Below are 27,112 nucleotides of genomic sequence, written 5' to 3'. Positions count from 1 at the left end.
GATTAGAAGTCTTTTGTTACTTTGGAGCTAGCGGTCTGTCAGGAACCTTTAAAATAGAATAAATACTTCAAAACTAATGTTGACAACAAAAAGTGGGAAAATTGGAAAATCTCTTGTTTTTTTTTTTTTTTAATTATTTTGTTTTTCTTTTATATTTGATCCAACTAGTTGGAAATCTTTTTCTTTCATTTTTACATTTCTTCCTATCCAATTTGTAATAACTCTTCCTATTTTGCTTTTATTCCAATTGCCATTAGTGATAGAAAAAGATCAACCCTAGAGTTCATCCCTTTTTTTCAACGTCATCTTTGTTAATCTTAGGTCAGCTCATCTCTGTCAACGTCTCATTTTTTTTCTTTTTGTTTCACATTTTCTTCTTCAGTCATTGCTTATTTAGTCTTTATCACCAAATGAATTAGATCACGAAGTGAAAAAAATGGATTCTGACAACTGGAACTCATCAGAATTTGTCAATTGAACCCCTGAATCTTTTGATTCCCCCCTCCTAGTCTCCTTATTTGACCAACTGAACTCTAGATTCTACCAATTCCCTTTCTTGGTCCATCATAAACTTAATGACTTTATCAGAATCTATAGTCTCAGCTGGATCAATTTTTTTTGTCTCTTGTTGTTCATCATACACAATTAAGATGGCTTTGTCATCTGATTTGTTTTTAATCACCAACAGGACATCCTATGACTTGTGTTTACAATCATGATTTTGTTTCTCTTTACATTCACAACAGAAACAAATTTTGTTCTCCCTGATTGCTCAAGCTTTCACTTTTGTTAGTCATTTGACCTTCCTTCATCTTCCATTTTTATCTTGTATGATATCTTACATTCACATCCTTATAATCGCAGTACTTTGATACCAATTTGTTAAGAACCTCAAAATTAGTAGAAATAATTCAGTATGAACAATGCTAATGTTGGCAACAAAATGTGTTAATTTCTTTCAAAAGTTGTAGTCTCCCAATCAGTCAAAGGCTGCCATAAACTCAAGCCAATAATTTTCTCCCCTTCTCTTCAATCCAACTACTCTTATTTATTATTCCAATATCCTGAATTTCGAAATGAAAAATTACTATAATCAAATCAAATATATTATTGTATTCAACCAATTGAACCCCAAGCCACAAATAATTGAACTTGGGAATCTATTGATTTCCTTTCCTGATCATTGTATTCAACCAATTGAACCCCACCCTAGATTCAACTAATTCCCTTTCTTGGTCCATAGTCAGCTTAATAACTTTACAGAACTAGCTGATTTTTCATTGGATTAGTTTCTTCTCACGTCACTCATCATACATAGTTAGTTTGACATCATAATCTGATCCGTCTTCATCCACGGGTAGAACATCCCATGACTTCCAATTACAATCATAATTCCTCTTTGCTTGCATAACGAAGACAAATTTTGTCTTCCCCCATTGCAGGAGCTTCCAATTCCATTAGTTGTTTGACCTTCCCCATCCTCAAAATCGTAGTGTTATGATACTAATTTGTTTGAAACCTCTAAAATAGAATAAAATACTTTAATACGGACAATACCATTATTGGCAACAAGAAATTTTAGCTCTCATCAGTGCGAGGCTACCCTAGACTCATTCTTATTATTCCAATTTGCTAATTTTGATATTTGAATATCATGTTAATCAAAATCAGATATAATCAAATAAAATATATTATCATTATATCATCATAATTTAATATATTATTATTATTATTATCATGGTCATCATCTAATCCTAACATGATCATTCACTGAATGATGTCCTCAAAATGATCTTGCTTTAAGTTGTTGGTTTGAGTTGGTTATTCTTGTTCAGGGAAGAAATTTTTATATGGTTAGAGACTGTAATCGATTTGGGTTGATTTTTTTTTTCCAAAATTTTGTGTGTGGTAATTTGCACCATTCATTATAAACTCTGATATCTTCAAAATTTCTAAAGGAGTAAAACTTGTTTGGGATCTGTAGGCTAGGCACATATTATGCAGGGAGTGGATGAATGCATGAGTTGGAGTTGGAATTGGACAAATAAGGCAATGTTCTAGGCTAAGCTAGGCTACTACACTGTCCAGAGCACATTTGCCTGTGAATTAATGTTTTTTTTAATTGGAAGAGAAATGTAGTGTGAGTGATTATGCTCTTACTAAAACAGTAGTTGTTTGGGGTGTCCAGAATACAGATCATTCTATATATAGGGAGGGACACGGTGGTGGATGTAAAAGTCTCCGATTGATAATGTGATCAAAGTATAGTTTTTGATAACATTGAATTGTGAATTTATTATTGTATTACTGTTACATATTGATAGTGCTAGAGCTAGCCTTAACTAGTTTTATCACTAACCAACATACATTAATCAGTGAATCACATTTTCCCACCTTAACAAGTTTAAATAACACATTTTTACTTAAAAAATAAATTATTTTATTTTTGAAAATTATTATGTAACTCTATTTTATAAAAATTAAAAATAATCTTTTAAATCTTCAAATTATTTAAGAAGTTTTTTATTTGCTTTTCTTTTTATCTAGGATTAGATTTGAAACAAATTTATTCAGGTTTGATACAAGTTTTGTTAAAACAAATCTGAATTTGAATCCAAATCTAAGTTAAATTATATTTAAAAATTGAGCATAAGCCCAAATTCAAACTTGACATATATGAACCCGAATTGAAACTTTAACTAAAATCTATAAAAAAAAAATTAAACTACATTGCACAAACTAGAAGTGAATCAAATTTAAGCCAACAAGTTCTATAAACCCAGGTCAAGTTTGACTTGTCTACACAAATTTGAGTTGAAAATGAACTCTCAATCTATGAAGGGAGCTAAACACGAGCTAAACCCCCCATTCCTTCACTAGTTTTACCTTGTTTGGGTTCAATTTAGTTAAAATCAAGCTTGACTTTTACCCTCATGCCTTTTTACTCTTGACCAATAGATAGAGATGTTTTTATCATATAATTGTACATTAAACGATACATTTTAATTTTTTAAAATATTACAGGTGTTTATGAAAATTTTTTAAAAATCTTTTAAAAATTTTTGGAATATAAATTTATTCTCTAAAAATTAGTTTTTTTTTTTTCTAAAGAGTTTGCGTTTGGGAAACAAAAAAAAAAAAAAGGTTATATATATCAACTATGGGTGAAAAAATATTTTAAAACCAAACGTTGGGTGAGAGAATGTCATTTACTCTAAATTAATTAGTGTCATAACCGAATCAATATATATATATATATATATATACATATAAATTGGTTGCTGGCCTCATGTCAAAATCTAATTCGAATTTACTGTTAAACCAAAACCAACGGCAAACATAATGATGATACATAACATTTGCAAATATTCCCAACAACGCTAAGGTAATCCAAATTCCCTCCAATCTTGAATTAAAAACAAATGACACTTGCATAAAGGTACAATTAATTAATGTAAGATTTAAAAAAAAAAAAGAAAAAGACATTTAACCCCTGCATGTTAGCCCATAACTTTGAACAACATTTACATCCAGTAATTTACAAACATTAAATGTTTAACAGCAGAAATATGCAAACAAGGGGAAATTGTAAAATGGAACAAAATCAGGCAGTGGAACGACTACGCAACTTGTTTGCAACATAGAGTAGATGGCTTATGTTCGTAGGTGGATAATTCTGGAGTAGCTTCAGATTCGAAGTGAAATCCCCCGCTAGCAATCGCCTTCTAATCAGAATTAGCATTGCACAGCATATACGCAGCAGACTCTCCTGTAGTATCAGTGTCACAACTTTGTTAGATTTTGTGTTATTCTTTTCCTGATTATTAAGAAACCATAAATTACATCCTTCATAATGCTCCATAACATTTGTACGCTCAACCTAAGGCACAGCTGCATTAGGCACTGAATATTTTCTTTACTAAAGTAAATAAGAGAAGCCCACAAATACTGCTTTAGTTTAAAGAGTGTTAATAGGTGATTAACCCGAAAGGAGACACGTCGGACTAATCGGATCCAGAGAATTTCATAACTGAATTCAAAATCAACAGCAGTTTTTAACAGTCAAGAAACGTAAATCTATTAGTTTTACGAAACTCAGTAATCATGACTCAAGTATTTTCATAGAATATAGATAGAGACTAAGCATATCCAGCAAACAATCTAAAATTACCAAAAAAAAATTTCTTGGACACTTAATTACTGTTTGGACAGAAATCTGGTCACATCCTCTATTATACAATCTTAGTAAGGATGCAGCTTTTGAAAAATGCAATGCAGCCGAAGAAATAAACAATTTGCTTAAGCTTTGCCTTTAAGCTCCTCCGGACTATTCATACTCAGGAAGGGTACTATTACTACTTCCATCAGAAAATATTTTGACACTCAAGAATAGGATCTTCGTATCAATATAAAATAAAAAATCTTAACTGAAGAATAGAAAATAAATCAATTTTAAACCTACCAGTGGGCCTTCTGGGTCGCTCAGAAGTGTGTCCCAAATGTGAAGGCAGTCTGCGAAATTGAATTCCTGAGTCAAGAGGAGAGTAATCCACCTAAATGCATAAAATTGGGGGTTGACCTGTCAAATTTTAATACATCAGTCAGGCATCTCAAAAGAATTAGTTGACCAAAAAAGAACAGAACTTTCACTTTAAAATGTCTTGAAAATAATAAAAGCTTGTATAACAGATTCTCTGTATGTATCCTCAGCCTCTAAGGAGATTTAATCACAAAACACAGATTAATTGAAGGAAGAATAGAATGAACCTTAAAGTTGACAGCTAACAACAGAGAGAGAAGCAAATATAACATAGGGAGACCTCATGCATGTGAAACTAAAACATATGCATACAGTAAAAACATAACAGAGACATGGATACCGTGGTAAGGAGTAAAGACCAATCAAGTCAAAAGTAAATATAACTAAGAACATGATTTTTGTTTGTCATGTAAATAGGATAATATTTCTAAAGAACACGGTATTTTTAATTTGTGGGTGTGATTCACCATATTTTCAGTTTGATACTTATATGAAGACTCTGAAATCTTGTTAAACAAGAAAAATAATAAGAAAACATAAGATCATTCATATTAAATGCAACAAATTGTGTATTATTTAAGTTGTGTCTTACTTTAGTTGTGACCTCAAGGTGACGCCAAAGCTCTTCATCATGTTCCTTAAGAAGCTGCGACAACTTTGTGATTGTGGATCTGATTCCAACCACACTGTTGTCAAGTTGCTGACAAAAATGATCCCGAAATCCACTCAACAACTCAACAAAACAAAAGAATGTGTCCGCTTCTGCAGAGGCCTGCATGACTTAATATTGGAAAATGATTACCAAATGAAACTAAAGCAACTTATAAACCAAGGTAGCTTCATAAATCTTAATAATATACAGAGGTCAGGAAAACAATAAATTTGAGTCCTGCATGACTTTATTTTATAAATGAAAAACAAAACAAAAACAAAAGCATGATAAATCATGGTAGCATGAGAACTATCAATAATAAGTTCATGAGGAACAATTTTGATCTACAATGTTCTCATTGCTATCAAATATTGTCTTGCAACAAAATATCTGTCAAAGTTGTTCAGCAATATTCCATGGTACAAAAGGAAACCTTGAAAAGGATTAAAATATTTTCTATAGATATGTTTAGAAATGCTAGCTCTTTTAATTGGTATGTATGTTGAATTTCCAGGTCCTCCTAAATCTCTTAGGTGAACTCAAAAGAGAAGTAAATGTAAAATAAGACACTACAATTTTGACAGAGGCAACTGAAACAACTGATACTGAAAGAGTAAATGTATATTATCTCAAATGACCACAAACCACAATTAACAATTAGGTACCAATGAGAAAGTAACATTATTGAAATAACACACCATGAGTACAAACTGGTTTGCATCCAATTAATTAATGGAAGTATAAAATCCCAGAACAGCTTAGTTCGACCTGTATGTATGATAAGACATGGTTGCAATACAATTAAAAGGAGTAATTACAGTCAGCCCCATCTATGGGTCATGAATTAGCAGTTTACACCCCCTGGTTTGGGAAATAGGAACATAACTTCAACACTTGAGGGAGTTAATGTTTCATGTTAGTTAATGGTCCAATCCAAACAAAAAAAAGGAACAACTCCTAATCCTCTCAAAAAAAAAAAAAAATAATAATAATAATAAATAACTAATCTATTTCTTCTATCTTTTTTACCTCTATCATAACAAATCCTTTTTAATAACAAACATTAAAACAAAATTTTCTTTAAAATCAAATCAAACAAAACCAACCGGATCTTCTAAAATCAGATAGTCAAATCCATTGACCACAACAGGACCACACAACCATAAGCTTGCATTGCCAGCGCCATGCATATATTGCCATTGTGAACTTTGCATTGCTAGCGCCACTTGCTCAAGCTACTACAAGCCATCCCTCATTGGCACAAACAAATAGTGTTGGCACACACTTTGCATTGCTAGCATAGTTTGCTCACACTCTTATTTCAACTAACAACTCCGTAGACGACAAATCAACTTTATTTACCTTTTCTTAAAGATGTTTGGCAATCATATAAGTGTGTTTGAAGGTGTTGGTGAAAGTTGTTTGAATATAGTGCTCGAGGATGTTGATTATGAAATAATAAGGGCTTTCTTAGACTGAAGTCATATGATTTAATTTTTTCATTGTTAATAAATCTTTTTAAGTGATAATGATCAATTTTGAGCTTTTGTTTTATTTTGGAAGTGAGAAAACATGAAAAAGTGATAAGAAATGATGAATATTGAGTTGGTGAAGATAAGGGGTGGTTTTGTCAAATGTTTTATTGCTCAAGGTTAAATGGTACGTTAATATCCTTGCAGATGTATGAGGGGTAAATTGGTCATTTCATGTCTTCAACAACTTTTTCTGACAGCTTAACCAAACAGATCATCAAAATGGGAATTCCCATTTCCCAAAAATGGGTCCTTACTACTAATTTGTGTAACCCGTGGAGGTCACCTACAATTACCCCTATCATAAAATACAATACATGAATTTTCTTTCCCCTTTATATTTCTTGTGTAACAGAGTAGATTATATTTCTGCACAAAAGTCAATACTCCTATCTAGATATACTAGTATACTTCTAACAATTGAGTACTTTGGTTAGGCACAAGTTTTCCTTGTGTTCATAGACTTGATCTCTAAGGTTACTAAAGGGCTTATGTATATAACCTCGTTAACTTTGCTATGAGGTTGCCTCAATGCTGTTTTCCAGAAAGGTATATTCTACACTACAAAAATAAATTATGTTTATAGGTCTCAAAACTTCTTAGATCTGCTTACATGTACTAGTTTCAACAAGATCTCGTTGTCACATCATAGCATTATAGTGAAAGTATTTTCTACCTATTGCATTCATGGTCTTTGAATAAAGAGGATGCACTTTTTGGCACAAGATAGATACTCATAGATACACTCATTTCTAATGATCATTAACTACTTTGGTTTCATAAAAGTTTTCCATTGATAATAAGCTTCATAGGGTTTCAATCAACAACAACAAGGGTTGTGCAAGAGTTCACACAGGCAATCATTCATTGATCTATGCCAAGAGGTTGCCTCAATGCTATCTGCAGGATCTATTTTCTGTTAGATGATGAGGGATCCTATTCAGATTTGTCACAAAAATGATGAAGGTGCACTTTCAAATTGATGTTAGCATTCTGTGCCAGTGGTGACTGCTGTAATTTTGCTCTGTGTAGTTTCTTCTGAGCCCATGGCTTGCTAAACATAGCATTACACCACTCACATGAGGAAAGAAAGAGTGAGAAGGTGGAGTGCAGGTCAACACTATCATAAACAGGTTATTCTGTGGAGATGATTATCAAACTTATACCCACAACCACATCCTACCAAGATTAGAGTGGTGTGTCCGCAATATTACCTAACACTCTTTCAGAAGGCATGGTTGCAGTAACTTGAGTATGTCGGTAATATACATCTTGCAGCAATTAACCACTCAACAGATGACTCAGGCTATATCAGTATAGCATAGACTGTAAGGTTTAACGTTTATTGGGTAAGGAAACCAGGTTGATATGTGCCCTCAAAAGTTAAGGTGCCCATAGAGCACTTGTCCATGTGTAATCCATTTCTGTTGTATGAAGTCAGATACAGTGTCATATGTCCAAAGTGCATCTAAGGAGATAACTCCATTATGGATCTCTTTCAAAGCACATTGCTTTTCATATAGATAAGTAAGGCCAAGGATCCCTTTATGTAAATCAAACAAAATGGTGATGAAAAGAACATTCACAAAAATTCAAGCATTAAATTGAATTATTCTATTTATTTTTGTAATCCAACACTTGAGCAGATTAAACTTAAATTCGAAACTTTGAAACCAGTGAAACATAATCATTTAACCCACCCAAAGGGAAAAATTTTTAATAAGGCAAAAAGAAACTTGTTTTATTTTAGAAAGAAACTAAATATACTTACCGCAAATTCCTCATCAGGGTCATTTCTGAATACATAGAACAGAGGTGCCAAAATTTCATTCATCCCTTGGACATATCTAATACCAGGATTTAACTTTGCAAAGACAGTTAATATATTCTTCAAAGCCTCCTGAAAATGAGAGATATATATAAGTCCGTGATCTGGACTGTAGTTATATCAAATTTTGATCCCAACACAAGCATGAACCTGATTAGATTTTGCAAAAGGGGAGTCTCCAGAGAAAAAATGCAGGTCTGGATGAGTGCGCTTTACATCTCGATCAATCTGCTCCATGATTTCTGTGTCCTACATGGCCAAAAATAAAACCAGATATTTCATAAGTATGTCACGAATGCATACACCTGCTTATATTGTTTTATACTTAGCAACACCAAAAGTCATTATTATGGACTCCTAATAAGGAAGACACATGACGCACAAAGTGAAGACATGTTTGACCTCAAATCAAAGGTAGGCAAACATAAATAAATTTAACTTATTTGTCACAAAAAAGGACTATCAATTTGTCTTAAATGTTTGAACATGTGTTATGAATGTGATTATACCTCATACAAATCAAATACAGAATAGCTAGTTTCTTAAACATAAAAGCAAGTTGATGTTTCAAGCACACAATTCAAAACTAATTCTCAAGTGATTGAGATACCTGAAAAAATTGATTCCAGATGCTGGTCTTTCCAAGGCTCAAAGGATGCTCCCCGTGAGTAATTTCTGATCTTGAGAGCATACCTCTACTTTCACTTTTGGGGTCATCATTATCAGATTTTTCCAACTTCCTTGTAATTTCTGACTGACTAGCCACATCAACATTCAGAAACCACCCAAACAAATTACAAATAAAAAACCAAAACTAAATGCAAATACTGCTTACAGGATTCATCAAAAGCTCCTCCTTGAAGTGCTTGTACTGAGACCTCTTCTTGGCTAATTCAGATGACCAAATCCCACGCTCTGGTGGTAAATAACCCAGTAAGAGCTGCCACAGTGATTACATTAGTCAAAAATTGAACGTTTAACCCTAACATACTCCACAAAAAATCAGTAGCATTCGTTTCTACTAAAACTCAAGAAATGAATAACACCTTCCAGACAGTCGATCGAATGCCCCCGCCATCAGGTATGCCCTGTGAAGCTATCCTCCGTAATTCCCTCATATTTATCACTTTCTTCGACAGCTGGAAATTCACACATCCACATAATCACAACATGAAAACATCTACCATTCCTCAATGTACCAGTATAAATACAGCCCAATTAAGTTTCTATCAACATATTATTCTAAATATACCAGTATCACTAGTGTACTGCACTGTAGAATAACCTAACAAATCATAAAGTAAAAAAGTAAAATAAACAAAAGTTAAAAAAAAAAAAAAACCTCGGGCAAGAGCAAAGCCTGAGCAGAATTGTCCATTCCATCATCATTTCTATGGTTATTGCTGTTGCTATCACTATTGTGTACTATGACGTGTGGCTTCGGAGGCTCTTTTTGAACTGTCGAACCGACGGCAGGAGCTTGAGGAGGACGTGCGGGAACAGGAGCAGGAGCAGGAGCTTGAGGAGGACGTGCGGGAACAGGAGCGGCGGCGGTAACATGCGGTGGATCCACGGTGGCGGTGGCGATTGGCTTAGTGGAGTGGCGGTGTAGGCGATCGTCGTCGGAAGGAGGAGGAGCGGTGGACCAGAGAGAACTATTGAGCCAATCCGGCACTTTCTTCTTCACCATTTCAGAAATTAAGTATTGTTTGTTGGGGATCCGATTCTGAGCGATTTGGATTGTCTCGGATTTTCTCTTCTTCACTCAGTGAATTTATTTTTTTTTTTGGATTGTTCGTGTAAGCCTAAAGCAGAAAGAGGGACAGAATCATCCGAGGACTGTAGTAACAGCTGGGTTAGTTAGAGATTTTGAAGGACCAATTAGCAAAATCATGCATGGTCACCGTTACCTATGGTAATTTTCTCATATTTCCATGGCCAAAGGACTATTTCCCACCCAAGGTATGCTTCATTGTCCAGTTTCCCCCTTTAACTATGAAAATATCAAATACCCACCCATGAGCAGTTAAATTTAACGGAACTCTAACGCCTTAAACTTTTATCTCTTTTTCCCCCCTAATCCCTAAAAACTAACCATTTCCCCCTAGGCCAAGTTTTGAAAAATAGCATTCTCCCCCCTTAGGGTTTAGTTTTCAATCCCCGATGTCAAATCCAGAGTCATCGCCGACAACGAAGCCTTCCCGACGGACCACCATGCTGCGACGGCCTCTCTTCTCTCCTCTGGAACGTCGATTGGCCCAGATCTGGAGAAGACGACGACCTGAAATTTGAAGAGTTTCGTCGGGAGACGAAGCTCTTCATCTTCCCAGACGATGACGACGACCTTGGGAAGACAAAGACGACGATGTTTGACAGCCCAGATGTGGGAAGACGTTAAGACGACGAAGCTCTTCAAATTTCAGGTCGTTGTCTTCATCAGATCTGGGTCGATCGGTGTTCTAGAGGAGAGAAGAGAGATCGTCGGAGCATGGTGGTACGTCGGGAAGGCTTCGTCGTCGGCGATGGCTCCGGATTTGGTGTCGGGGATTGAAAACTAAACCTTAGGGGCGGGAATGTTATTTTTCAAAACTTGGTCTAGGGGGAAATGGTTATTTTTTGGGGATCAGGGGGGGAAACGGGGATTAAATTTTAATTTATTGTTAATATTATAGATAAAATGACGATTTTACCCTTGAATCCGTTTTTTTTAACAGCCCATAGGTAGATATTTGGTATTTCCATAGTTAAAGGGGGGAAACTTGAGAATACAACATACCTTGGGTGGGAAATTTCCATTCCCAAAAAAATGGCAAATAGAAATCACCTTTTAATTTTGATGCAGTTTATTTCCATTTAATCTAGAGAAATTACTGTAAACTGGGAATACCTACTAAACCATTTTAATTTTTAATAAAATTATGTATATATATTTTAAATATATAAATATATATAAACTTATTTATATCATTATATAATTAAATGATTTAAAATTAAAGATAAAATAATAATTAATTATATAATAATACATATAAATATATATATGTATTTATATACCTAAAATAAATACGTATAATATTACTCTTTCATTTTTACTTATCTTCATATTTGTGTCTGAAATTTTCAATTGATAGTCATGCTTTTAAACTCTTCCTTTCTTTTGGTTCATAATTCCATTCACTGTCCCTCTATTTCGACCCATCATTCTAACATAAACATAACTCTTCAGCAATCCCATTTCAAAAAAATAATAATAAATACAATGAAATAACTTTGCTTGTTGTTTCACTCCTACTAAGGGCCAAGGTGGGTGGTGATAGTGACAGATCAAAAAATAATACTGAAGAGTTGATGTTGTAATAACATAAAGGTAACTGTGAGGCAGAGTTAGGTTAGCAAAGATAGATCCGACAGGAACAGGTTATCTCTGGTTGTTCTTGTTGACTTTTGACCTTTTTGAGATGATTGTACAGTTGTATATGATTACTTCATGTTTTTAGACGCTTTCATATGAGATATATATATCTTTTGTTCGCTTCCAGATTTTTAATTTTCTTAGAATAATTTCTAAATACTTTCAGTAATGAGTTGAGTTCAAAGTAGTTTTAAAAAAAAATAATAATAAATAAATAAATAAATAATAGACGTTCCGAATATTAATTCATAACATTTCTCCTCCGGTGGATAGTACTTATGAGGAGGGATGTTACAAGTTGGTATTAGAACATGATTTTGGAAACCCAAAAGATGTTTTCTAACATAAATGGAATAATCCAAGTAACACAGAGATGGAAAAGTCTTGAAGTTTCTTTGTTTTGTCTTTTTTTCTCTTTATATATATCCAAATCTATGTAATACAACTTTATCTTTTTGTCCATATATATATATATATATATATATATATATATATATATATATATATATATATGTATGTATGTATTTAAAACTGGAAATATCTTAAAACAATATCAAAAGACATAAATACCCCTGAAACGTACCTGAAGGTATTACAGAGTGAGAGAGTTGTGGTACTGGTAATGTGTTTAACACCTAGAAAACACTTTACAACAAATCCATTCTTATTAATATAATACAAGACAATAACCATTTGTTCTCCTATAGAGATATCATGAGATTTATTAGTCAATATAAAAAATAAATAATCTTCTAAATATTTAAATATAGTACTTACAGTTTCATTTGAAGCAACACTTATAATATCTTTTTGAATCATAGATTATGTTAATTTGAGATTATTAGGAACATTCTTGATAGCAACCTCATATACATCTTCATTATGATTAACAAGAAATCATAGAAGTTCAAGAAAATTTCTTTGGTTGTTTGAATTATAGGATTTATCATGACTACGAAATAATAAGTCGTCTTGAAAATCCACTAAAACCTTTAAAAAGAAACTTATAAGTTTTAGGTTGAGAGAGATCTCTTTTTAAATATATTCTTTTTATTTGAACTCGAATATTATAATCAAATTCACAATTCCTATATTTTGCATGAATTGATTGCAAATATCAATTAATATCTTATATAATAGGATTATATTCTAGGATGTTTTATCATTGGATACTCCATCACCTACAATTATTTTATCATATACTCCAAGCCACAAACAGTAGAATATGATGGGCCAGACCTAACCTATTTCGGATTTTTGCCTTTTGGATAATTCAATGACACTCAATTCTAACTACAATTTGAACAACCAATATAAATATTTAACACCTAACTTTGCTTGATGACTACAAAAGTAAACATCTATTTGCTATTTTGGGAGATAATAATAGAGACAATGAAATTTTTTGTATATATAGAAATACAAAAATGTATAGATATCTGAAATTTATAGGGAAAGGCTCAAGAAACACTTACAAGTTTCCTCATATGCTATCGAAATTCTAATCAACAAATATGTCACATGTAACTAACAGACACCAACATAAGCAGATTTGGCAACACCAGCTGCACCACCAATGTCCGTGTAGACAGTTCAATATTTGCATATTCAGAAATTAAGTGACTTGTCTCATTAGTGTCGGTAACGCCAAATGGAATGGCATGCTTAGCAAAGAAAATAACCAAGTTATTATAATTGCCACACACATATATATTTGTAAAGATCCATAGTAAGCGCTCTTGAATGATGTGATTTCTCACCTAACACATATGTTTTCATTAAGTTCATGCTAGATGATCAAGCATTTTCAATGTTTTTGTTACAAATAATCTCCACAGGAGCAAATTCTGTCTTTGAAATGATGGAATCGCTTTATATCACTCAAGACAATCTCTCTACGGCTTAGTTTGCTAGCATGTTTCATCAGAGAATGGCAATCACCACAGACTGTAAGGCTCTTAACAATCCTAATGGTTCTTTCTGGAGTAGTTCGAATGAGGCTGAAGGCAAGCGCCAATTTCTCACTATGAATTCTAGATGTGTCTTCTTCTTCTTCAATGTTATGTACTACCCATTTAGTTCCAGGCATATATCCAAGTCCTCTAGAAACAATTATTATTTCGTCTAACTTTAAGTATATCTCCTTTTCATCTTGATGATCATGATTACCAGCTACAAAATAGTGCACTTGGCCATCCACCTCAACAAAACTACATCCCAGATTTTTCTCTAATAACCTACTCTTTATTAATCTGCTCATTCTCTTAACATCTTCCCATCTTCCCATCTCCCTACTGCTGCATAAATGTTTGACAAGAGAACATAGCTCCCAGGATGCGTGGGTTCAAGCTGCAAGATCCTCTGTGTGGCTAATGCGACCATTTCATAGTCCTTGTAAACCCTATAAGAGCACAAGAGTGTTCCCCACATCAAGAAATTAGGATCTATTGGCATTCTTTGAATGAACTTCAAAGTCTGGTTTAGCCGGCCTGCCCTGCCTAACATATCAACAATCAATATATAATGCTTCATTGTGGGTTCAATGGAATAGTCAAGCCTTATGCTGTCAAAGAAGTTAAGTCCTATATTTACTTGCCTAGCATATGAACATGCAGTTAATATTGCAAGGAAAACAATCCCATCTAGTTTTATACCTGCAAACATTGAAACTTAAAGTCACTAAAAAGAATCCTAAAATACAGGATGAATATAAATTTATCATTATAAGATCAAACACCTGAGTACATCATCTACTTGAAACTATTGATAGCTCTCTCAAAACGTCCATGGATTGCCCAACCCCATATCATAGCAGTCCAAGTAAGAATGTCCTTCTCTTTTGTCTCAACAAAAACCAAATTTGCCGCCTCAATATTCCCACATTTTGCATACATATCCACCAAAGCATTCCCAATAGCTACATTTAAGGTAAAACCGTTGCTTGAAATATAATTATGAATTCTTGATCCAACTTCAAGGGCACTAACTTTAGCAGAAGTCGAAAAAGCAGTAACAACACTATGATCATTTGCCCTTACGCCCTCATCCAATATCCTAAAAAACATGAGTAACTCTTTTTCATGTTCTCCATTATGTAAATACCCACTAACCATTGTGGTCCACGAAATCACATTCTTATATGGCATTTGCTCAAAAAGCAAACTTGCTCTCTCAGTATCCCCATTCCTCATGAACCCATCTATCAAACTATTCCACGACCCCAAATTCCTCTCTGGCATTGCCTTAAGAAGCTCCAGTGTCTTCACCATATCCCCAACTTTACAACACCCATCAATCAGCACATTCCACAACAAATTAATCTTCCCACGACTTTCATCGAATAACTTAAATCCCGACTCCAGTTCTTCAAATTTTACATACATATCAACCAAACAAATCCTAACAAACTTATCAAACTCAACCCCAACTTTGACAATCACACCGTGTAAGGCCCTACCAAGATCATCAAGATGCAAACTTGTCGATGATTTCAACACGAATGGATAAGTTAGCTTAATGGGTTTAACACCTAAGCTCAACATGTGAACAAAATGAGAAATAGAGCTTTGAAAACAAGAATTTTCGGCAAGGCCACGAATCAAAGCATTGAAAACGTAAGCATTTTTGGGGTTGAAGTGGTTAAAGATGGAAGGGCAGTAGTGAAGGGATTTGAGTAAAAAAGAAGCTGATATTAACTGGGTTGTAATGTGACTGTTTGGAAAGAGTTTGTGTAGAAGAATTTGAGCATGGATTTGGCAGAGTTGGTTGATTGATTTGGAGTAATGAATGAGAGAAATGAAATGGGTTTCTTTAGATTGGCGAGAAAGTTCAACAAGGGTTTTGGCGGGTAAAGTTGTTGGTTTAAAGAGAAGATAAAGACCTTTCATAGTTTTGAAGCTCGACTTGGAACAAGAATAAACCTCAAAATGATTTATCTGGACATAATAAAATGTTTGTGGCCAAAAGCATATTCCCACCTAAGGTATATTGCAAACCTAAACTGGTACCTGTTAAATATTAAAAATTCAAACTCTCACTTATAGGGTGTTGTCAAGGAAGGGGGTGAAGAGAGAACCATCGTTAGAGAGAGATAAGGTCACCGGAGGGCGAGAGGGTCAACAAATGCAAAACCTGTAAGAGGAAAAAGTGATTTTTTAAAGTTTAATTTTGTAAGAAAATGATTAGTTTTTTAAACTCAAAGAAAAAATAAATAATATTTTATTATTTTTAATATATTACTGATCAAATAATAATTTTATTCTTGAAACTAAATGTTTCTATTAATTTTAACACCTTATGAATAGAAATTTAAATTTTTAATACTTAGCGGATACTAGTTTAGGTTTGTAATAAATCTTAGGTGGAAATATGTCTTTTGGCCAATGTTTTTTTTGACTGACACAAAATATGTGTGAAAAGACACAAACGCTCCCATCAAGTCACCTACAAACCAATAATGCCACTCTGTCATTCCCATATCAATAGTAGAGACCAAGAAGGGGTAATGTGTTATCGAATTGATCCTAAAGTGGTTCATCAGACTCAGATGTTAGGTTGTGTCAAGACCCATCCATCGCTTGGTGAACTTTTGTGTCTGATCAATCTGGCAAAATTTCAAGACTTGAGGCATAGTTAATAGTTTTTTAGCCGTACTTCATAGGCTCTTAACAGGGCGATCAATGGGTTTTTTATAAGGCAACCTAGAAAATGAACATTTTATTTTTTTAATTATATGAAATTATTATTTTTAACCATATTGACATGCTGCAATAGCAAACCATACTGAATGGATCTGCTCATCCAAAAAAGAACTTAATCGTTACAATTCCAAACTGCACATGACCAACCCGTGGGGCTTACCTCACAACCCGGGACACAACCCACTTAGCCTGCAAGTTTGAAACGGCTTGGGGTTTTTCGTCTGAGGTTAAACAGGTCAAGCCAAAAAGTCATGCATGTGTTGAGCCATGAACTAACCTGACCCATTTACCACCTCTACCTCAATCCAAAACCTTGAGTCATAGCCGTTATCTAAATTATCAACAATTCTACCACATAATTATAAAGACCTTAAATGGAACTTGAACTTAAAATTTGTTATGTTGCAGTTGAATAGAAAGCTATCCCTAGACATTTTCCATGCTAAGAGTTTCAGACTTCCTTTATACCAGTAAGACTCTTACACATCAATATTTGAATAATTTGTCAACACAACATTCCCAATATTCAAGGAATGCAGGTATTCTCAATATATTGCAAAGACATTAAAGATGTAAGAAAAAGCTCTTCAAAAAAAAAAAAAAAAATCTCTTGCCAACAATATAACTTTAACAAGTATCGTACAACATCCAGCTGGAAACTTTATTTCATCAATGTATAAACCAAGTTGATATGGTTACAGTTAACACAAACCCATAAATCCAACATCAGTGAAAATATTTTCCAAAGCGAAAAAGGAAAAAGAAAAGAAAAGCGTTTGATACTTAGAGAACTCCAAAAAAGGGGTTATTTATTGCGGAATTCAGCTCTGCGCCAGCTGAATTGAGCAATGCCATTTCCACTTTGTCTCGGGGTAGAAAAAGGAACTCACCCCCTTCAATCTTCTCAAATCCGCACAGCTCAATAAACTCTATGCCCCCCTTTAGTGCACCAACTCTATCCTGTATTTGAGAACAAGCAAAGCAAACAACACATTAGAGAGAGAGAGAGAGAGAGAGAGAGAGAGAGAGTGGCAATCAGGACAACAGCATAAAGAAGCCAACCGAATATGAAATCTCTAGGTTTCTGTAAAGATGATTAAATTAGGGAAAATGACATTTTAATCTCTACTTCAGTACAATGTCAGTCATTTAAGCCAAGAGAAACCAAACACTAATTATTTGAGAATAAGGAATTGATTTTCTTTTATACGAGGAATATAAAAAATTGTCAATTTCACCCACCAACCAAAGCCTGCAATGGAACTGAACAAATGACAAAGGAAAGTGACAGTGATTACTGAATTGAAAGACCAAGCATAATGTTCCAGATGTCAATGATGGTGCATTTGTGGTTTCATGATAGTGGACCATCGGAAAGATGGCAATTCTGAAGGTGGCTGCTGGTGACAAGGATGACAAAAGAAGTCAAAGTTAAAGAAGATTATGCTTGGGGTGAACTTTGTCCACTGTGAGGTGAAGGTATGATTGAATAAAAATTACATATGGCAGCAGTTGATATCATATAGGAAAAATCTATGGCAAGAAATTGATGGTTATGCTGGAAAAACCGGAGAACTAAGTGGTGAGGACAAAAATCTGATCTTTAGCAGCAGTTTTGGATCTCTAGACAAGAAAATTCCAGCTTTCTCAAAAGTTTCTTGTTCCTGTGAGGTCATTTGGAAAAAAAATAACACTAATAACAATCTGGATTTTGTCATTGACGAATAGATTAGTTGATATCAAGGCCAATGTAAACGAATATACCCAAAGAAAATTTGAAAGGGTAAGTGTCCAATCATGACTAAGGGTACAACCTGTATGGGTCTGAAATTTATTTATTGCTTAGGATAGAGTATATCATGATAGGTTATAAAAAGTACCACACCTGAAAGGTTTGGTTATTGAGTCTGATTTTTCTGAACTTCTCCTCGTTAGGATTTTTGGCTACATTCCCTATATAGGTAAGAAGCGTCTGGAATGCTCTCTTCACTTTGGCATCATCATCCTTGTACCACAGAGAACAAGTCAAGAGAATCATTAGTATATAAACCCAAGAATTACAAGCATTCCAGATTCCGAATAAATAAAGTTTAACAAAACAAAAAAGGAAAAAAGAAAATTAGTGAAGAAAAAAGATAGATCTGTTGTGAAAATGACAAAATATATATTACATAAAAATTAAATGAATGGTTCCACAGTAACTACTAAGCATTGATATAACATCTCTTACAAGATGATATGACAAATGCTCATTTCGTTATACACTGCACAAAAGCTCCCAAATGATATAATCATCATCTGTTACACGTTCACTCATCAGCATATTTTCATGTTTGCAAACAATAGAAACCTAGACCTCTAATTATAGAGGCTACAACAGCTAAGTAGTTAAAGAAATTAACCTAGACCTGTAATTATAGAGGCTATCAGAGTCTGTATGCAAAAGTTTGTACATCTAGATACATACATACATACATACATACATACATACATATATATATATATGTGCATTAAAATGAAAGTAAATCATAAGTAAAAATATTAAATTCTTAAAATCTCCAGACTGTCCTACATTAAAGATGTCTCTTTTAAAAATTTGGAAATTGAACCTAATCTTTCATCCATGTGCATCTTGCGCCCCAAGATGAGCTCAATCAAACAAGTCTCAGCTATAAGTTCATATTTTAAATGTATGCAACTGACAGAAAATGGTTGGAAACTAGCATTAAAGGTAGAAATAACAATTAAGAATTGTGTACTTGCACTACTATTCAAATAAATAAAAAGGTATCAAGTAAGAGAGAGAGTGCTTAATGCCCTTTGAGAGTGTAAAATAACCAAGTTATAATCATGAGTCCAGTCTACCAGTTGTATTACCTTGTGATTCTGCTTAAGAGATCGCAAACACTCTCGCATTTGCTCTACCTTCGTGGCAGGCCTAACAGGCAATGAGCTCTGCAATTTCAATAAAAGGATATATAATTTATACACATGTTAAACAATTTTTGACAAGCCTACATTAAAACCATAATAATCAAACAACTTATACCTTTTTCTCTTCTACAACTGGTGTTGAAGGTTTGGCAGTTGCAGGATCTTCAGGAGGCAATCCAAGCTTCCTCCTCCTTTCTGCCTGTGAAGATATAATTAAACTACATCATCAACTATAACAAACAAACTCAAAAGTAAAATCAAACAGTTTATGACGTAAGATTATTATTAAGGGCAATAGAGGATTTTGCGTATGCAATTTCTACATTAAGTTAGCAGTAACCTTGTCTTCTTCTAACTTTTGACGAATTTTTTCCCTGGCTCTCTTTTCCTCCTCTTTCTCAGCTTTCCGCAAGGCCAACAAACTAGACCAAAACAATTGTTTCATCCAAAAAGATAGAAAATTAATGTCTAAAGGAACATTTAGTGTTATAACATACAATGTTACAACACAAAATACACTGGATGATAATACCGTTTTCTTTCATTTTCTTCCTCAATCCGCTTTGCTTCAAGAAGTTCCTTGCCAATTCGAATTCTCTCCTATTAACAAGGAACACAAAAGCCTAGGTTACCAATATAAACAATGAATTTATAAAGACTACAATATAAGATACAAGAAATGTGTCACAAAATAAAACTTGCTTTTGATAATACTCATATGTAGGTGATACATATTACATACAAATTAAAATTCTTTGCCCCAAAAAAAGGTATTATATTTGAGTTTAAATAATATAAATATCTCGACGATAAATGTTCCACCTCTTAGTATAACACCAACAAGCTTAAATTCTTCAAAATTACATAGAAATTTTGTAGATCATTGACGTTTACATTGATGAGGCTCAAAATATGAAATTGCAAGGATGATACAAAGTTTAGAATTTTTGATGCAAAGAATAAGCTAATGCAAAACATTGAATGTTTTTCAAGGGCTTACAACATCAGAAGAAAAATGTCTAACAAAATATCACTTACAAATGTACAATTATAACATTCAGTGACGTTTGCAGCTTGAGCTACTTCGCCAGCATTGTAGTAAAATCCATAAATATTCTCCATATGAAAAACCACTTTTCATTAGAGGAAACATGAGGTCCCAATCTCCTTAACCATACTACTTTCCTCAGAAATGTGTTCTCTGATTCTATATCTCATGGGACAAATGACATTTGAATTCTTCTATGCACCAGGTGATAATAAATCTGAATCAAATTTGTATGGTGACTCAAGACAAACTCCAAAAAAATAACTTGTCTCTTCCTATATTCTGACAATGATTTCAAATAATTATATTTATACAAAATATAGAATGTATTTGTAATTAAGGAAAAGGGATAAAAATGTATATAACTAGAATAAACAGCAGGCAGAATTTGAATTCCTAATATGATATAGCCCAAACAAGCATTCCCTTTTCCCAGAGGTTTTTCTTGTGCTTTAAGGTACCAAACTACCAAATACAAAAGTTTAGTATAATAGTCACAATAATGCATATTCAGAATTATGCATATTGATTTCATCAATGCCAATGGAAACAAACAGGGTACAATGCTAATAGAACACAATCATTTTAAGAAAAAAATAATTATATTTACAACAAACAGATTTATAATAGGGTGATGAAGATATCTATAAGTATATCTGTATATATGTATTCATGTATTTAAACATAATATAGGAAGCCACCACTAAGAAAAGAAATTGAAGATTATGAAGCACCTTTTCCCTTTCTCTTTCAGCTTTCTTTTCTTCTTCCTCTTTCTTCTTGTGAGCTCGCTCCCTAAATATTTACAAAAGCATCAGCTAAGAGACAAAAAATATAGCAAGTAGAAAATAACCAAGCAATCCAACAAAGTGGAATCAGTTTTTACCGTGTCAAAAAAAAAAACTAGAAACAAGTTTTTAAGTGTTGAAGATATGAAAGTTTACATTCAAAGTTCAAAATTATTCAAAAAATAATTAAATTAAAGTTGCAGAGCCAGAAAAAGATTTCAACACATATTTCTTCAGTTAGATGAACAAATCAAATCACAGATTTCACAAGAAACAAGAATTTAATAAATTCTTTAATTTGTAAAGCACCATAGACCCAGCCCACCAGCATATATGAAGAGCAACTAGCCAGCAGCATGCAGCCAAGAGCCACCAAAATACATTCTGGGGATGCAGTCATCGCAGAAGTGAACAAGTAACAATTACATAATCCCATCAGTGAAGCAAGAGGTTGCATAAGAATATGTCATACCTTAGTTCTTGTGCTTTCATCTTAATTTCTTCAGGTGTAAGAGAAGGTTTAGAAGCCTCAGCATTAATACTGACAGGTACCTAAACATAAATAATCCAAGAGGATTAATGTTTGATGTGTACACACATTCAACATGTACACGTACATATAGATTCAATATCTTTATACAGGATTTATTTTCTCAAAATCAATCGCTAGATTTCATAATCTCAAGATACAAATTTCATGTTTACAGAAAATTTGTTACGATCAAACTGAAATTATGTTCAAAATAAAAATTATTATCATTAATATGTAAACTTAAGAACCAAATAACCATGATTGTGATATTCGAATACGTTGAAGGTGATACGAGTAAATTTTAATCAAAGGTTAGATTGGTTAGATTAAAGAGACATAAATGCTAATAATCATTTTTTACCACAAAGAAATGGAAATGAATCAAAATGTGCACGTAATGATAATAACAAAACATGTCCAAATATATATGAGCGTAAATATTATACCATGGGCATCTGGTCTATATCTGGGTCATTCTCATGTTCAACTATCCAATTCACAGCAGCCTCAAGACTGGCATTACCTGAAGATAGAAAACAATAACAATAAAAATCATAAATAACCTATAATGAAGATAAACAAGCACATAATGCAAATGCAATATTGAAGAAACCCTCAATGCTGTATGCAAGAACCCATTGATAAGATAAAATATTTAGAGCTATGTATCACCTGAATCAACAGCCCAAAATCTAATTAAAGCAACAGGAAATCTAACTAATTATATACTGTATAAATGAAAACATTATGATCTATAATAGGAACAAGCACTGCTAATTTTAAAGATGTTGTGCAGACAAGAGTTGCTCACTTCATTCTTCTCATTGGTTATGCCTTATAGAGCTCCTATCTAAGAAATATGTTTTTATACTTTGTATCTTGGTCTCATTCCTATATAAACAATAAGTTCTAATTCTTCTAAACAAAGAAATAACGGACAAAGAAGTTACTAAAGAATAGAACCAAAATAAGAGGACATACGAAGTCCATGCCAGTTCTGCCAAGGAACCCTTTCCAATTGGTACAATTAAGAAATGAATCTTCATTAATTACATATATGAAGGTAAGAAATCTGTACAGGATCTGACCAATAGACTCAATAAGCAGTTGGTTCCTCTCATTCAAATGAACTTACACATTAGAGAAAAAGTTAAAATACCAAAATCTAGCCCACAAACACCAATCTTGAAGTTGCTTTATCATACAACTTGAGATCATTCAATATACAAGAACAGGCAAGCAAAACAAAGCATCAAGGACTACATAGGAGGAAACCAATTTAAAAGCAAACAAGTAATGAGACATGGCTTAGGATACCGATACATATTAATCAGCAAATTCTGCCTTCCAGCAACCAAACAATTGCCTCCATCGCCCATTAACTTATTGTTAAGTCCAAAAGGCAGAATGTTTCCCTCTTCAGCACATTCAAATAAATGGCTATAAAAAGAAAAACTTTCCTAGCCCAATACTTCACAAAAAAATAAGGCTCCTAAGTAGTATACCTTAGCTTTTATCAAAAAGCATTGCAAAGAAAAAAAATTCCAATTTGTAATTAAGTTAGTTTTAAGATGATTCAATAGACTAGACCTAAAAGTTCCCTTAGTATTGGAGCTTCAACCTTAGCCTATGATTTTAATGTTTAAAAAGAAAATCATATATTAATACAACTCAATGGCCTCACCAGAGTAATGTAGTGCCCGGGTTGCCCGTCCTGCAGGGAAACCCATTCCTTCTAGTTCCTCGAGTAGATTTTTATTAACCTCTGGCACAATCATTTCTGAACAAAAAAAAAAAAAGGTCAAGTAACCCTTCAGGAAAAAAATTGAGTGGTTACTAGAAAGCAATATTAAGTTTCAACAGGAAAGAAATGTCTGCATAAAGGTACAGCTTCTTTTAGTTTAAATCTTGAATTAAATAAAGCTCATCCTCAACATTCTAGAATAAAAAAATTTTGCTTCAGTGGTAAAAACCACATCAAAGTAGCAAACCTATCAAGAGATACCAACAACAATACAGAGTTTCTCCTCCACAATTAAAAGAACAAAACATCATTCAATCATCAACCGAACAATTAAGCTACTACTTAAACAGCCCGAGACCTTGGAATTAAGTAATAAAAAGGCGGACACACACAAATGATCTCCAAAGGAGATTCAAATGTCACTAAAAATTTAATTTTTTTTTTTTTAGCTAGGGAAAAAAAGGATCGTAAACATTATAATAAAACAGACTAACAAAACATGACCTAATAGTAACAATTCGAAGTCAATTAAACGCAATGCATAAAAAGCCCTCTACTAAAAGAGTACCTTTGGGCTTGCTACTACCACTCCCATCAACATCCATAGCCTCTCCCGATTCATCATCCACCTTCGGAACCTCCAAACTTATAGGTTTCGCGGCCTCCGAAGTTTTATCAGCGAACTCCGTATGCCCCGTTCTCTTCGTGTGCAAATCACTTTCCTACATAATCAACCAAAATTTCACGAAATTCACAATTAACATAAATACAGCGAAGACAGATCCATGTTGTAATTGAAATCTAGGTAAAACTCAATAAGACACCGTTTTGGATCGGCAAGGTTTGCCGCAAGAGGTGCAAACGAGATTGAGAACAGCCTCCGTGGACTCAGAGAAGTTGGAATGAGAGGTGAGCTCGGCGTGGTCTTGAGCTTCCTGAACGGACTTCAATAGGACTCCACAGTCACCGCACTTCAACGACACCCCCGCCATTGCTCCAATTGAAAATCAAAGCAAATGGATCGCGTCGATTTTGATTTGAAGTTTGTGTTTCGTTGTGGATAATAATTGGGTCGGTCAGAGACTTTGGTTTGGTGTTGCCTTGTTGTTGGTTCAGCAAAGAAAAAGTTATTACTCAACAGCATTACTTTTTCTTTTTCTTGGTTAAACAGATTTAAATATGAAAACATTTTTTTAATTTTTAAAGGAATGGTATAAATAAGGAAATTAATTAAAATATCAAAATCCACCTATACGAAATTGATACATTTTTGTAGGTTAGACAGATATAATCAGCGAGCGTATTATAGTTGGACAAAAATATTTATATACAATCAAACCTTAAATTCATTTCCAATATTTAAAATCTCATATTCTCACCTTATATACCTATTTAAATCCCATCTATAATCAAAAGAAATTCCAACAATTTCACTTAATATATAACAGCAAAAATGGAAAAAAATGATTAGTAATCATTCATTTTTTTGTTTAATAACTTAGAATGTTGAAATTTAACCATTTTGTAGAAGATTTCGTAGGTTTTAGAAATGGTTGAATTTTTACGTGAAATGGCTTGCATCTTTTCGGTTTTTATGAAATTTGTTAATAGTTTTGTGTTAGAATAAGTATAGAATCGGTTGGTGGTAAAATTGGGTTTGAAATTGAAGGATTTAGGGTGATTGTGATCTCCATTTGCAATTCGCAATCACCATGTCAATTACACATGGTGACACAGGTTGAAGATGAGTGGGTTTTCCCACTATGCATGATCTGCAGGATAAGGGTGTTCAATATCAATTGCACGTGTGTTCTATTTGGTATGTGCAACATGCTTGGTGGTCTGCTATTCACCAAAAGGTTTTGGATATTTTCTATTTTATGAGATAATTGATATTTTCTAGTTTAAGATTTGTAGTTTTTAAATTTTTCGTCAGTGTTTTATGTATAAAACATTTATATTTTATGAAAATTAATGAGCTTATATATATTTTGTGCATATTATTGCTTCTCAACATTAAAGAAAACATGGTGTTCTGTTTGGGAACAAGAAATTTTCTATCAAGCGCCAGTTTAAGATATAAGTCATGACTCATGCCTATCGAGATGTGATGTCCACTATTCAGGTGATTTTGACCAAGTAGCAGAAAATTTTTTTCAAAACAATATGTTTTGGAAAGTTTGACTTACAAGATTCATGTTTCGAATATTTACACTCTCTTCAATACTTTGAGATGTGGTAAGGGCGAACTTCAAGGAGTAGTTATGCATGAGAGCTAATAGGGTTGACATTTTTTTCAACCCATACGAGTTCACCCCTGTGAATGGGCTTTGATTTAACTATCGTACAAAAATTGTATAATATTATCCATCTTGAGCCGAACAGAGAATCAAAGGCAAATATTTTACTAGTAAGAACTTTATTACATATGACAACATTGTAAAAGTTTTCTAGTACAGGGCATGGGATAGGATGACAACAATATTGTAAACACATCAGTTTATTGGGGGTTGATAATAGGATAGTCATCGCTAAGGATGTACTTCATTTAGTAGATCATCTAAATGAATTCAATTCCTATCTGTAGAGGTATGGGTATGGAAAATAAACATATAGATCCATCTGTGATTGCATCAGTCGACTATGCATAGAGTCAAAGTAAATGAAAAGGGTTACCCCCATGCATTCATGTATAGTTTAATTTGGTATAAAAACCAGGTCAAAAATTTTTTGCCTCACATTAGTCTATTCTAGTTTTTTTGTTGCTAATCTCCTTATCTGAAACTCCTTTTGGCAAAGAAATAATCATTTTTATCTCTTCCCAATGTCAATCTCATTATTTTCGATGTCAATTTCATCATTTGATTAATTTTGTATATTGATTTTATCATTTTCAACATCAACCTAATCACTTTCGATGTCAACCTCATCATTTTTAGTGTTGATCTCATCATTTATGATAACTCATTTTCACTCTAAACCAATGATTCACTTGTGAACTAGTACAATTTCTCGATTGAGCCACAATTTAATATGATCCAATAGCTTTAGCCATTGGACATTCACTTGAAGTCATTGTTACCGATAGGTCTCAAATGGATTCATTAAGCTAGTTAATTAAACTAGCTTTTAAATCGTTGCGCATAGAAAAATTTTTGTTCTCTTTTAAAAGTTCCCTAGCTTTCGACAAGAACCTCTACCAAATTTATTATTTTTGAAATCCTCTAAGTTGTCGAAAAATTAGAAAATTTTAGCAATTTTCTTCAAAAAATCTATGAACTTAAGCAACAATAATAGAGGTTTGTTTGTGTGAAACAATGCTTTTAATCTTTTTTATTACAAAGAAGAAAAAAGTGTAATTTTTATATGAATAAAATTATGTATGCTTATTATGAATACTAA

The 27,112-nt window shown here is 33.3% G+C and overlaps 2 protein-coding genes and 1 pseudogene across 2 annotated transcripts; all 3 read right to left on the bottom strand.

Moving 5' to 3' along the window:
- Positions 1 to 3,386: 3,386 nt before the first annotated feature.
- LOC123210142 (TBC1 domain family member 13-like) lies at positions 3,387 to 10,395 on the bottom strand. The gene is made up of 9 exons (XM_044628366.1): positions 9,895 to 10,395; positions 9,599 to 9,691; positions 9,388 to 9,492; positions 9,163 to 9,306; positions 8,703 to 8,801; positions 8,496 to 8,624; positions 5,133 to 5,312; positions 4,463 to 4,579; positions 3,387 to 3,769 (listed from the first exon to the last, which is right to left on the bottom strand). Exons 1-9 carry the CDS (start codon positions 10,240 to 10,242, stop codon positions 3,605 to 3,607), a joined length of 1,380 nt encoding a protein of 459 aa, XP_044484301.1. The 5' UTR covers positions 10,243 to 10,395; the 3' UTR covers positions 3,387 to 3,604.
- A 3,388-nt stretch (positions 10,396 to 13,783) lies between these two features.
- LOC123211570 lies at positions 13,784 to 15,851 on the bottom strand (annotated as a pseudogene).
- A 1,448-nt stretch (positions 15,852 to 17,299) lies between these two features.
- LOC123212382 (chromatin assembly factor 1 subunit A-B-like) lies at positions 17,300 to 24,880 on the bottom strand. Its single transcript, XM_044631497.1, has 12 exons — positions 24,535 to 24,880; positions 24,279 to 24,432; positions 23,651 to 23,746; positions 22,413 to 22,489; positions 21,907 to 21,986; positions 21,381 to 21,441; positions 20,131 to 20,198; positions 19,939 to 20,020; positions 19,714 to 19,797; positions 19,542 to 19,619; positions 18,550 to 18,669; positions 17,300 to 17,624 (listed from the first exon to the last, which is right to left on the bottom strand). Exons 1-12 carry the CDS (start codon positions 24,700 to 24,702, stop codon positions 17,448 to 17,450), a joined length of 1,245 nt encoding a protein of 414 aa, XP_044487432.1. The 5' UTR covers positions 24,703 to 24,880; the 3' UTR covers positions 17,300 to 17,447.
- Between the last annotated feature and the right edge of the window lie 2,232 nt (positions 24,881 to 27,112).

The sequence above is a fragment of the Mangifera indica genome, chromosome 3 (assembly GCF_011075055.1).
Source record: "Mangifera indica cultivar Alphonso chromosome 3, CATAS_Mindica_2.1, whole genome shotgun sequence".
Taxonomy (NCBI): Eukaryota; Viridiplantae; Streptophyta; class Magnoliopsida; order Sapindales; family Anacardiaceae; genus Mangifera; species Mangifera indica.
Note: the sequence above shows the minus strand (reverse complement) of the source record. Positions and strands in the feature narration are given on the sequence as shown.